The sequence below is a fragment of the Cryptosporidium ryanae genome, assembly GCF_009792415.1.
Source record: "Cryptosporidium ryanae isolate 45019 chromosome Unknown contig_15, whole genome shotgun sequence".
In the NCBI taxonomy this organism is placed as follows: domain Eukaryota; phylum Apicomplexa; class Conoidasida; order Eucoccidiorida; family Cryptosporidiidae; genus Cryptosporidium; species Cryptosporidium ryanae.
This window is the reverse complement of record NW_027125571.1, coordinates 69,272-80,644: the sequence shown is the minus strand read 5'-3', so window position 1 is coordinate 80,644 and position 11,373 is coordinate 69,272. Positions and strand designations below refer to the sequence as shown.

At 30.9% G+C, this 11,373-nt stretch overlaps 5 protein-coding genes across 5 annotated transcripts; 4 read left to right on the top strand and 1 right to left on the bottom strand.

Annotated features, from left to right (window-relative positions):
* Positions 1–246: 246 nt before the first annotated feature.
* FG386_000613 (uncharacterized protein) lies at positions 247–738 on the top strand (the record flags this gene model as incomplete). Its single annotated transcript, XM_067339957.1, has 1 exon — positions 247–738. One exon carries the CDS (start codon positions 247–249, stop codon positions 736–738), a length of 492 nt encoding a protein of 163 aa, XP_067195636.1.
* A 535-nt stretch (positions 739–1,273) lies between these two features.
* On the top strand, positions 1,274–4,357 carry FG386_000612 (uncharacterized protein; the record flags this gene model as incomplete). Its single annotated transcript, XM_067339956.1, has 1 exon — positions 1,274–4,357. The coding sequence occupies one exon, from the start codon at positions 1,274–1,276 to the stop codon at positions 4,355–4,357; it is 3,084 nt and encodes a 1,027-aa protein (XP_067195635.1).
* Positions 4,358–4,924: 567 nt separating this feature from the next.
* Positions 4,925–5,781, top strand: FG386_000611 (40S ribosomal protein S2/S5 DSRBD RNA binding domain; the record flags this gene model as incomplete). The annotated part of the gene is made up of 2 exons (XM_067339955.1): positions 4,925–4,934; positions 4,991–5,781. The coding sequence occupies 2 exons, from the start codon at positions 4,925–4,927 to the stop codon at positions 5,779–5,781; spliced, it is 801 nt and encodes a 266-aa protein (XP_067195634.1).
* A 782-nt stretch (positions 5,782–6,563) lies between these two features.
* Positions 6,564–8,255, top strand: FG386_000610 (homeobox-containing protein; the record flags this gene model as incomplete). Its single annotated transcript, XM_067339954.1, has 1 exon — positions 6,564–8,255. The coding sequence occupies one exon, from the start codon at positions 6,564–6,566 to the stop codon at positions 8,253–8,255; it is 1,692 nt and encodes a 563-aa protein (XP_067195633.1).
* Positions 8,256–8,331: 76 nt separating this feature from the next.
* Positions 8,332–10,098, bottom strand: FG386_000609 (uncharacterized protein; the record flags this gene model as incomplete). Its single annotated transcript, XM_067339953.1, has 1 exon — positions 8,332–10,098. The coding sequence occupies one exon, from the start codon at positions 10,096–10,098 to the stop codon at positions 8,332–8,334; it is 1,767 nt and encodes a 588-aa protein (XP_067195632.1).
* Positions 10,099–11,373: the final 1,275 nt, after the last annotated feature.

The following is an 11,373-nucleotide window of genomic DNA, read 5'->3' as shown; positions in this document are numbered from 1 at the left end:
AACCTTTAATTTAATTCTATTTTAATTCATTTCAACATAAATTCAACCTAAATATTTACTAATGGTTTTAACAACTTCCCGCCTAACATGTAATTCATTTTATTACTATTTCATGTATAAAAAATATTCCGAGTAAATAAAAACAGGTCAAAAGCTAAAATACAATTTCTGTTATGCATTATTGATACGTAACCATTTGTTGAAAGTTGTGAGACATAATATATTGTTGATGAAAGTATTGATATGATGGAAAATCACAAAACTATAGATGATAGTCTTTGTGAAAATTCAGATTCAGGACCAAATTCTATCTCAATTGAGATAAGAAGAGCGACGCTAGAGGACTACCCTGAACTTATAGAACTTATTAAGGATGTTACAAAATGCGATACCCTTTTCAATCATGGAATAATTGAGAAAAAATTAAAATATAATACTTTTTACCCATATTGTATGATAGATTTAACTGAAAATAGAATTATAGGATACGCTGGTTTATACATAATACCACACTTAGGCAGAAAGGATGATTCCAGAATTGAACACGTAATTATATCATCTAAATACAGAAACAAAGGGTTAGGTAGAATACTCTGCAATTACATTATTGAAGAGGCAAAAAATAAGTTTAATTGTGGCAGAATTGACCTTACAGTTGAATCCCCCATTGCAAAAAAGTTGTATTTAGGTCTTGGATTCGAGTACCATAAAACTGATGTTATGAGAAAGTACTTGTAAAAATATATATATACAAATAAATAGACAAATTGCATATACTTGAATCAGAAAAATAAAAGGCGCGTTTAAAAAGGTGAACTATTATTTCTTGAAAAGCCAATGTTTTTGTTCGGTGGTTTTGTAAAGGTGTTACCTTCTTAACAAAAATATAAAGAAATGTTTCAGTTTTTAACACATAACAACATAATTTTTCTCGTGCGTATTTGTTTGCTATTGATTCGTGTATTTTGCACTTTTGTGTAATCATACATTAATTTCCATATTTCTGCGTCCGTAGACTTAATTATCACACAAAAATTAGGCATCATGTATAATAGGTACCGACATGCAGGCGGCTGCATTTTGGCGGCAAATGTGCACTTGTGGGATTTAAATAAATTAATAAAATGGAATGAAAAAAGGATAAAAACAATAAAATCCACAGAAAAACAGACAGAGCAACAACAAAAAGCTAATAGAAAACAGAAAGTTGTGTTTTAGACGGTATCCACTGCTATTGATGAATCAATGAAAAGCGGTAAACGAAATATATATAATGGAGAGTTTTAGATACTTTCCCTTTTTTGAAAAAAAAATAGTGGGAGATGATTTCTTCATTTCTAAAGCAGATTGTGAAAAGCTTAGTTTGGGGTCGTTTGTATCGTGTTCAGGAAGTGAGAATTCTATTTGGTTCGGATCTAGTGACGGCAGAATACACGAAATAGGGCTTAAAGACGGTTTATTGAGCGTGTTGGAAATCTGGAAAGCATACAACACTACTGTATTCGATATTAAGTATACTCAAAACACACTCATAACTATAGGAATAGACGATGATAGTAAATGGAAGATAAAGTTGTATGACTGTTTGGATGGAAATGTGTTGAGTTCAAAATTGGGCACTTGCAATGAGATATGCATATCTAGCGAATTGGAAGAAAGGAACATTAATATATTTGAAGTATGTAAATATAATCAATTTATGGCTTTAGGAACGGTTGATGAGTTTGGAATCCTGCTCTTATATGGTAATTTTTTTAGACCAAGTAGTTACTCAAGTAATTTCATTAGACTTGGTGAACCATGCACCTCAATAAACTTTATTTCGTCTAAAAATGAAGATGAGTATTATATGATGGTATGCACAAAAACATGTGTTTATTCTTATTTACTTACTATTAACTCATTAAGTCCAAAACTGATATATTGTGATAGCATGGGAGGGTCTAACATAAACTGTAGTTCAGTGCTTTACAATTGGGACAATGACGTTTCTGGTGTAAATGACATACTTGTAATATTTAGAGAGGAGGGACTGTTTTGTTATCATCCCCTAAATGGAAATTGTTCCGCACTACCAACCAACTCGGGAAATCCTACCATGTTGTCAACGTTTAAAAACTATTTAATTCTCGTAAGTTCACAGTCTTACGAGGATAGCAACTTTAGTAGTAAAAATCCAAATGATGGGAGTGGGAGCAGAAGAAACAACAATTCTATGTATAAATTAGAAGGTATAGAGGATAATTCACACAATAGAAGTGGCAACGACAACATAAATGGTTTTTTAAGACAAAGGGATGGTATTGTTGGAAAAATTGAAAGCATCAATTTGAATAATAACAGCAACTCGGGCAATATTTGTGATATAACTATATGCAGTTATTTCCCAGAGCTGAGGTTTATTTGTTATACAGGGGAATACAACAATGTAATGCATATTGTTAAAGGGTTAAATATGCTTTTTATTTTGTGTTCTGGAACAACCTGCTTGTTTGATTACAATTTCGTTGAAGATAACAAATTGAAAAAAATTAACGTAGATTGTGGAAACAATGTGCAAAACATCCTTTTTCACTTGGATGAGTTAAATATATTTGAGAGAATACAGATTCTTATTGATAAAAACTTATATGAATGGGCACTAGTACTGGCTAAAAATGAGGATGTAAATAAAAGTATATATAATCAAGTTCAAAGATCATACGGAGATTGGCTCTGTAACATTAGAAAAGACTACAAAAGTGCGTTGAACTGTTATTTAAACTGCTTGAATGATACAAATAGGTACGATACGAGCCACGTTGTGTATAATTTCTTAAAGGCGAATAAACTAAATGAGGCACTCGTATACCTGAAAGAGTGTGTATCACAATCTAGAGGAAAGGAAAGCTCTAAAATCCATTTCAATTCAAACAAAGAAAATAAGTTATCTGTAGGAAAAGAGAGTGTTGAGCTGCTATACAGATTGCTTGCTCACTTGGAGAGATTTGAGGACATATACGAGTTCCTCGAGCTGAGAAATTCAAATCAAGAAATAGATAATTACGAAACAGAGATAGCAATAGACATCTGCAGAAGCTACAATAGATATGAAATGGCAAGTAAAATATCAAAGCTATTTCAATACCACGAAAAATATATGTCTATACAAATAGAGGACAAAAAATCGTATAAGGAAGCATTAAATTACCTACAAGATATAAAGTTAGATGAAACTCAGAAGCTTTCTCTCATTTTAAAGTATGGGTCTGTATTAATATGTAATTTGCAAAAATCGACAACAAAGTTTATTAAGTCGTTGGTTATTAATAATAATATGCCAATAGACGTTTTCCTCCCAATATTTATAGATCAAGACAAACTATTGTTGGATTTAACATGGGATGTATTAACAAATGATGGAAATAAATCGGAAATTAGGTCAGATGATATTGAGGAATTGTCTGTTGAGTTATGCATTAATATACTTCAGATATCGCTTAGACAAGAGCCACCCATAGAAACGTGGCCAAAAGTGATATTGGAGAGATTAATAAGTGTTGAAAATTCCGAGAATTGGTATTCAATTCTTTGTATTTGCATACACTATAAATATAACTACGGTGTTTATTATATTTGTAAGAATTGTGATTTAGATCAATTTGCCGTCTCACAGTATATACTTAAAGATGACATTCAGGGACTCATTGAATTTTGTAAGTATTCAGGTAATAAAAATCCATTTGTATGGCAAGAAGCACTTAGTTTTATTTTAAATAAACTGTCTTTAAACAAAGAACGCGACAATATTTTATTGGTTAATTATATCAAAATTATTCTTGAAAACATAAATTCACTTAAGCTTGTTTCACCACTAACGATATTGGATCTATTTTCTAAATACTTATCAGACAAAGAATCGGATTTTGAGTTACTGAATATAAGTGTTATAAAACCTTTATTGCTCCCTGGAAAAGAAACAGCAGAAAGTACTGATTTCTCAACAGAGAATATGAAAGGTGTGAAGAATTCAGTTCTAAGTGACAATTATGAAATTAAAAAAATGAAAGGTGAAATTAAAAATCTGAAAAATAGACCAAAAATACTTTCTTCTTCAAGGTGCAGTCAATGTCACCTTCCACTGGAATTACCAGTAGTACACTTTCTCTGCGATCATTCATTTCACAAATATTGTCTTTCTATTCAAAACCAATGTCCTATTTGTTCAAATGAAAGGCAAAACAAAATAAAGTTTCTAAAGCAAAGAGAAATACAACAAACAAATAAAGAACTGTTTTTTAAATTTATAAAAGGTGATTTAAATAGAAACTCAGGATTTGATTACATATCAAAATCCATGAGTGTCCTATTCAAATAGCATTTTCAAATAAAATTAAATGTTCATTTTTTTGATTTGGACTTTTTTCGATTTTACATTACATGCATTCTCTTACCTCTAATTACCCTGCGCTATATTCAAAATCAATTTGAGCTAATGCCGCCTTAATGAGACGAGACATTTTGACTATTATGAAAGATTAATTAGCAATATTAACATTATATGTACAATAAAGTGACGAGATATAAATAACAATGATTAACGCAATAAAATAAGATGATAAATGAGACAGAATGCTATGTTAACGAGACATTCATAATATGTGTAAATGACAAATAATGAATGATTGTTTTGATTGTTATAATAAACAAAGTTATAAAAGCATTATATTTTACAAGTGTATATACAATTTAATTAAGTCAATATACCAGAATTTTGCGGTAAAATATTAGTTGTATTTGATCAGTTAATTTAAGTCAAAAATAAAACCTTCCACGAAGATTAACCAGGAAAAAGTAAGGGAAATTTGATCTGCTTACTTTAATACAAATACTTTAGTTTTCAAAAAGCAGTATATATATATATATAAATACCAATCTTGAGAATATGTCATCAGGTATGTTTTAGCTTTCATATAATTTATTTACTGATTTAAACTTTCTTAATTTACAGAAAGAGGTGGTTTTGGGAGAGGATTCGGTTCAAGAGGAGGTGATAGAGGATCTCGAGGAAAAGGTCCTAGAGGAAGAAGTCGCGCATCTCCAGTAGAAGATGAATTGAAAAGTTGGGTTCCAGTAACTAAATTAGGTCGTTTAGTTCGCGATGGCAAAATCAATTCAATTGAAGAGATATATCTTCATTCATTACCAATAAAAGAACACCAGATTGTAGATTACTTTTTTTCTTCCAATTCTCAATTATCTGAAGAGGTAATGAAGATAATGCCTGTTCAAAAGCAAACACGTGCTGGTCAGAGAACACGCTACAAGGCATTTGTAGCTGTAGGTGACTTTAATGGGCACATTGGACTTGGTGTTAAGTGTGCCAAAGAAGTTGCTACAGCAATTAGAGGTGCAATTATAGCAGCAAAATTGTCCTTAATCCCTGTTAGGAGAGGTTACTGGGGGAATAAAATTGGTGAACCACATACAGTACCTATGAAGGTTAGTGGTAAATGCGGATCCGTACTTGTTCGTTTGGTTCCTGCTCCAAGAGGTACGGCTATTGTCGGTGCCCCAACTACCAAAAAGATGCTGCAATTTGCCGGTGTTAAGGATTGTTTCACATCGTCATGTGGTTGCACCAAAACTAGAGGGAACTTTATGTTGGCAATTTTTGCTGCCTTGAAGAGCACATATGCTTATTTAACACCTGACTTATGGAAGGAATATTCATTTACTCCATCACCATACAAACAATTCTCTGATTTCCTTGCCATTAGTACAAACAAGGTTTCTGTTTAAATGATTTAGGAATCCAGATTAATATTCAATTCGACCTTATATTCCTAGGATTAAATGGCATACAAGTTGTAATTTAATGAAATTGAACTAACAAAGAGCTTTGTTTCTTCGTTTGTTTGTCAATTCTTAAGTATATTCGCGTATCTTATTGATATACTTAACACTTCTAATTTATTGTTTGACAGAATTCGCTTTTGTAGTTCTTTTTTGTAAATTAAGTGTTAATGTGGGATCAAGAACCCGGATAATTGTAATCTAGTCAATTTGCATGCAGGTGACAAATTGCCGGTACTTTGCATACTAGACAAAACACTAACTCAGAATTTTAAGCAACTAGAGGACAAAAGCAGAGTAAAATTTAAGAATGGTGTATGACACTTTATATAGATACATACTCCCAAATTGCCATACTTCTCTATTATAGATTCCGTTTTTCACAGGAAAACTGGTTTGTAAGACGTCTAATTTATGCATGATTGAGGCTATATACACACAAAACAGTGTTTAACAATACCTTTAAAAACCACAGCAGCCTGCGAGCTTTAAACAAATTGTTAAATATAAACTATGGATTATCTTTAGGTAGTTGCAATATATTCAGGCCAACAGCCCGACAAAAGAATGACATAAATAGCGTACGAGATAGTTGGCGCCAAACATGTCGTTTTGAGACTGGTCTATTAGTTTATGTATCATAAATAAGTCAAGGATAGATGAAAAAGAGAATGACGCATTTATAAATAATAGTTGTGTATTATTAATATTCAATAAATCTGTTCAAAATGGAAAAAGACGACTCAGAGTTAATAATAGATGGTGAGACTGAAATAGACGATCTTTTATTGGCCTCAAAATTCGCCGAGCTAGAGAATATCAAATACAAATCAATATTATCAGAAGTGGACAATACCGATAGCAAAATAAAGATTTTGTCTAAAATACTGACAGATAATGAACATTCGAGCGAATCATCGTCAGATTCCGAAAACGAATGCGACGTTGAAATAAAAGAGTTAATTAAAAATGAAATGAGATATAGATATAAGAACAATCATCCTGAGCACTCCACAAGTAGTGGCTTTTCTGGTGAAATCAAACAGGATAAATACACCTCTAACAGCGACAACGACGATATTAGTATAGGAAATAGTGGCAAGTTATCAAATGAGTACTTGAGTAAGTTTGGCATTAAATTAGATGTTGATAACAAGGCTGATAAAAATGACGACCTTGAAGACGTTCATGACATGGATGAATTTGGAGATTTAAGTGATGACAATCACAAAATAAGAGCGGATATGAGGGAAAAGTTCAACGGGAAAAACAGGTTAGGTCTTGATGAAATAAGAAATTGGTTACCTAATATAGAAGTCATAGATATGCCTGAAAAAGTCGACCATTATTTACCATGTGAATATGTGGGAGACATATATTCAGAAGTATGTGATTATCAAGTAAATGGCAAGAATAGCGTATACATAATAAAGGGTGATCCGTCTGGAATAATACTTGATTTAGGTTCAGTGTTGTGTTTAGAAGATAAGACAATTATAGGAACATTAATAGACACATTTGGGCCCATAAACAGTCCATTCTATGTACTAAGTAAGCAGGATAAAGTTGATTCAAGCATTCTTAATGTTGGAACTAAAATATATTGCGATCGAAGACATTCAACTGTACTCGGTAAGGGAGGCAAGCTTAAACGAAGTTGTTTATCTGAATCAAACATAAATAACAGAAACAGTGTACCTTTAGATAGAAAGAGTGTTCATTCGTTATTCTTAGGTAAAGAATTTGCAAAAGAAACTGTCAAAAGGAACAAAACTGTCAATAACAACAACTCAGGAAGTGAATTGGAGGAGGGTGAGGACAGTAGCGTGGATGAGAGTGGCGACGACATAGGATATGATAAGGTTGAACATGTAAATAAAAGATTTGTTGAAAAATACGAGAATTTGGGGTTAGTACAGGAGTCATGCATTGAGGATTCAATTGGCAAGATAAAAAGTGCCAGCAATAAAGTCACTAATGATAGGTGCAAAAATAATGTTAAATACATGAAACAGAAATGTGTCAATAAGATAAGGGAGGTTAACAACAGAAATATTAGAAAGACCTTTCATAACAATATAAACGATGCACTAAATGTTCGTCAAAATAACAAATACCTAAATACCTATGGCTTTAATATTTACAATAATCATAGTTACGTAAACGATAGAAACAACAATATTTATCCAAGTAACGTTTTCATTAATCAAGCGAACCAAGTGAGATATTGCAATGATGTTAATATGGTATATAATAATGAAAGATTTCCACAAATATCGCAAAATAGTGGTATTTTTCAAAATCATGTTGAAAACGTGAATGGAAATAGCACAACACAGTTATATTCGGAGTTTGGTCAAAGTAGCCATTTTTCCGGTAATACTTCAATTAACGACCTCAGTAACTCTAACATCACATAAATAATATAAATGGTTTAAGCGAGCATCAAAACTAAAATAAACTTATAATAACAATAATAGTTTAAACCCCGAGGATTTACATTTGTGAATTATTATTCATACTCTTACCATCATGATTATTCGAGTTGTTGAAACCATTAACTATTTGTAATAGAGAGTTAATTGAATTTATAGGATTTTTTTCTTCGGAGTTTTTTACTAAGAAATCATCGCAAATTGAATGTAATTTACTATTCATGATTTGATCGTTGGTGTAGTTTAAGTTGTTCAAAGCATTTTTGTTAGCATTGATTTTGTTTCTACTGGAGTAATAACTCCCTCTTTCAATTTCAAGAATAGGCTTGTATTTAAATAAAAGTTCATTTCTTATAAATGCGTGTTTTCTGGAGTAAGCTGTATCAAAATCTATTGATTCCAATGAAGAGTTGTAGGACAAATCATCCCAGATACAATTATTGCTCGTCTCTAGCTTTATTTGGTCATATTCCATCTTATGATTATATAGATTGCCATAATAGCCTTTAATAGAATCCTCGCCATTGCCCTCACCGTAATTTGAATACTCGAATAAGTCAAGTTCATTGCATTTACTAATATTATTCCCATTATCCATAAAATTGAGATCACCATATGTCTTCGTTTCAGTCGTTTTTTCTGTTAATATAAAATCCATTGGTGGGAGATTCAAATTATACGCATTATTATTGTTACTAACTTCATTCTTTACATTGTAGCTGACATTATTACAACATTGATTATTAATTTCCTTTGAAATAGATTTATTTTTAATAACATTATTTTTACTTAAGTCGCTATTCAGTTTAGAATTCAGATTTAGACTGTTAATTCGTTCATATATCAATTGGTTTAATCCTTGAAGTAGTTCTTCGGAATTTATATTTAAATTATTAATGGGAAGATTATTAGAATCCCTAGATTGAATTGGATTTGAAGTAGCTACGGAAAGTGAATATGCAAGGGCTAAAGCTGCTATCGCTGGATGAACTCCTGGCAACTTCGTTCCTAGTATTTGGGAAGCAGTATTACCATTTACAATATTGTTGCTCGAAGATGCCTCATTGTAACTCTGATTGTCACTTCTTACGTCAACGTTGTTTTGTGAATTATTGTTTTTTAATCTTTGTAATGAAGCAATAACCTGTAGTACTGCGGACAACAACACTGGGGCATTTAATTGTGGGTTGTTTGCATTGGCATTTATATTGGAGTTCGTACTTAAATCAACATTTGAAATTGGTTTTGCACCAACATTTCCAATATTGTTGTCACAGTTGTTAAATCCAATTCCATTAATGGAATTTAAATTGTTGCTTCCAACATGGAAATTCTTTAACTGATTCTGATTACAATTATTATCATTATATTGGTTTTCTGCATAAGTACACAATGTGTTTCTCCTTTTAATCAACCTATCTGAAGGAGTTTGATATCCGTTTCCATTAGGGCTTAAATTGGAAACTGAAGCTGATGTATCGTATCTAAAATGACTATTAAATTTGGAAGATGGTGCAGTAGTTCTGTCAGTGCTGTTTATTGCTGAAGAATAAGATTCGTAGTAATTTGGTATAATGTCATTATTCTGATAAGTTATATCAAAATTATTGTTTTTAAATGATTTTCTAGGTGTTATATTGCCATTAATACCTTGTTCTTGTTGTTGTGTTAAGTACGGTATATTAACACTTCTATCTATTGAATCTGTTGTTTCTAATGTTGAAAGTACCCCTTTTAAATCATTAGAATGTTTGACTATCCTTACTTTTTTATCAACCTGATTATCCATTACATTTTCACCGTTATCTATTTGAGAACTCATATTCATTTTCCGTTATTCTTAAAACAAAATTCTCTTTGTTTTACTTTACCTGTATTTACCTGCGTTTACAACAAATTATATTAAGCTTTAAATAATGTACATTCGTGAGATAACTTAGAATGTATATTTTATACCTTTTTTCTACTAAAAACGCTCAAGGTGTTATCTTACATCATTAAACAACTTTATTATGCTTTTGTTCTTTAACCCCTAGTACATATAATCACGTTTTTTCGTATAAACTAGATAATATACTAACTTTTTTATCCCAATGCTTTAAGTATCGCTCTCACTTTGATATACTGGAAGACTCAAAATTAAGAATAGATAGTATATCCCATTAAAGTGAAACTTCGAATAAAAAAAAATATCAATTAAATCTAATAAATATCCTTCCACATCCACTTTTTTTAGTTCATAACATTTAAATTATTTTTTTGCATGATATTTCATTTACCGCTATTTAATTGGTATCATATCTGTCACATTTAAATATATTATAATTTAAATAATTAAATAGCGGTTTACCTTTTATTAACTGTTATTTTACGTTTGATCTTGATTAAATTAGGATATATGCATGTTTGTTCTTTTTACGCCCCCCCCCAAATATCCTTTTTTCCGTTTCCTTTATTAATATGGATTATTAATATGTATTTATTATATTCAACTCTCCCTTTAACCTGGTTTAAGTACACTTATTTTTTTTTGTTTAAAGATTTAAAATATATAATAAATGTAATATCATAGTATATGGTATCCACTAACTTTTTACATTTCGACTTTTTCTATTCTCTGTCTTTTTGTTACAATTGGTTCAACACTTGTACTCCAAGTCTCAATAACGATGATAAAAACCTATTAATGATTATATTGGTATTTCTAACAATTAGTTTATTGAGTGTGCATGCATGCATGCCATCCACATGTACCTTTTATTGGTAACCAACTCGAATAAAGAAAAAATAATTTTATTTTTTAATCTAAAGAAGAAAAGATGAGGATTAAAAATAAAATTGTAAGGATAGCACATTAGTGTTAGATCTATATGGATGAATAAACGTCCTTTCTTTTTTTTTCCGTAGTAGTGCGATACAAGTCAACATTGTTTATAGGAAAATAAGGTATAACGAAAAAATAAATGTAGAATGTGATAATTATCACCATATACCTAAATTAAACTGATTTATTTAAAAATCAAATTGATTTAATGACGAGTAGAATTTGCATTTAAAAGCCTCTCATTTAATTTAAGCTCAAGTAGCACCGTAGTAGTCTTGT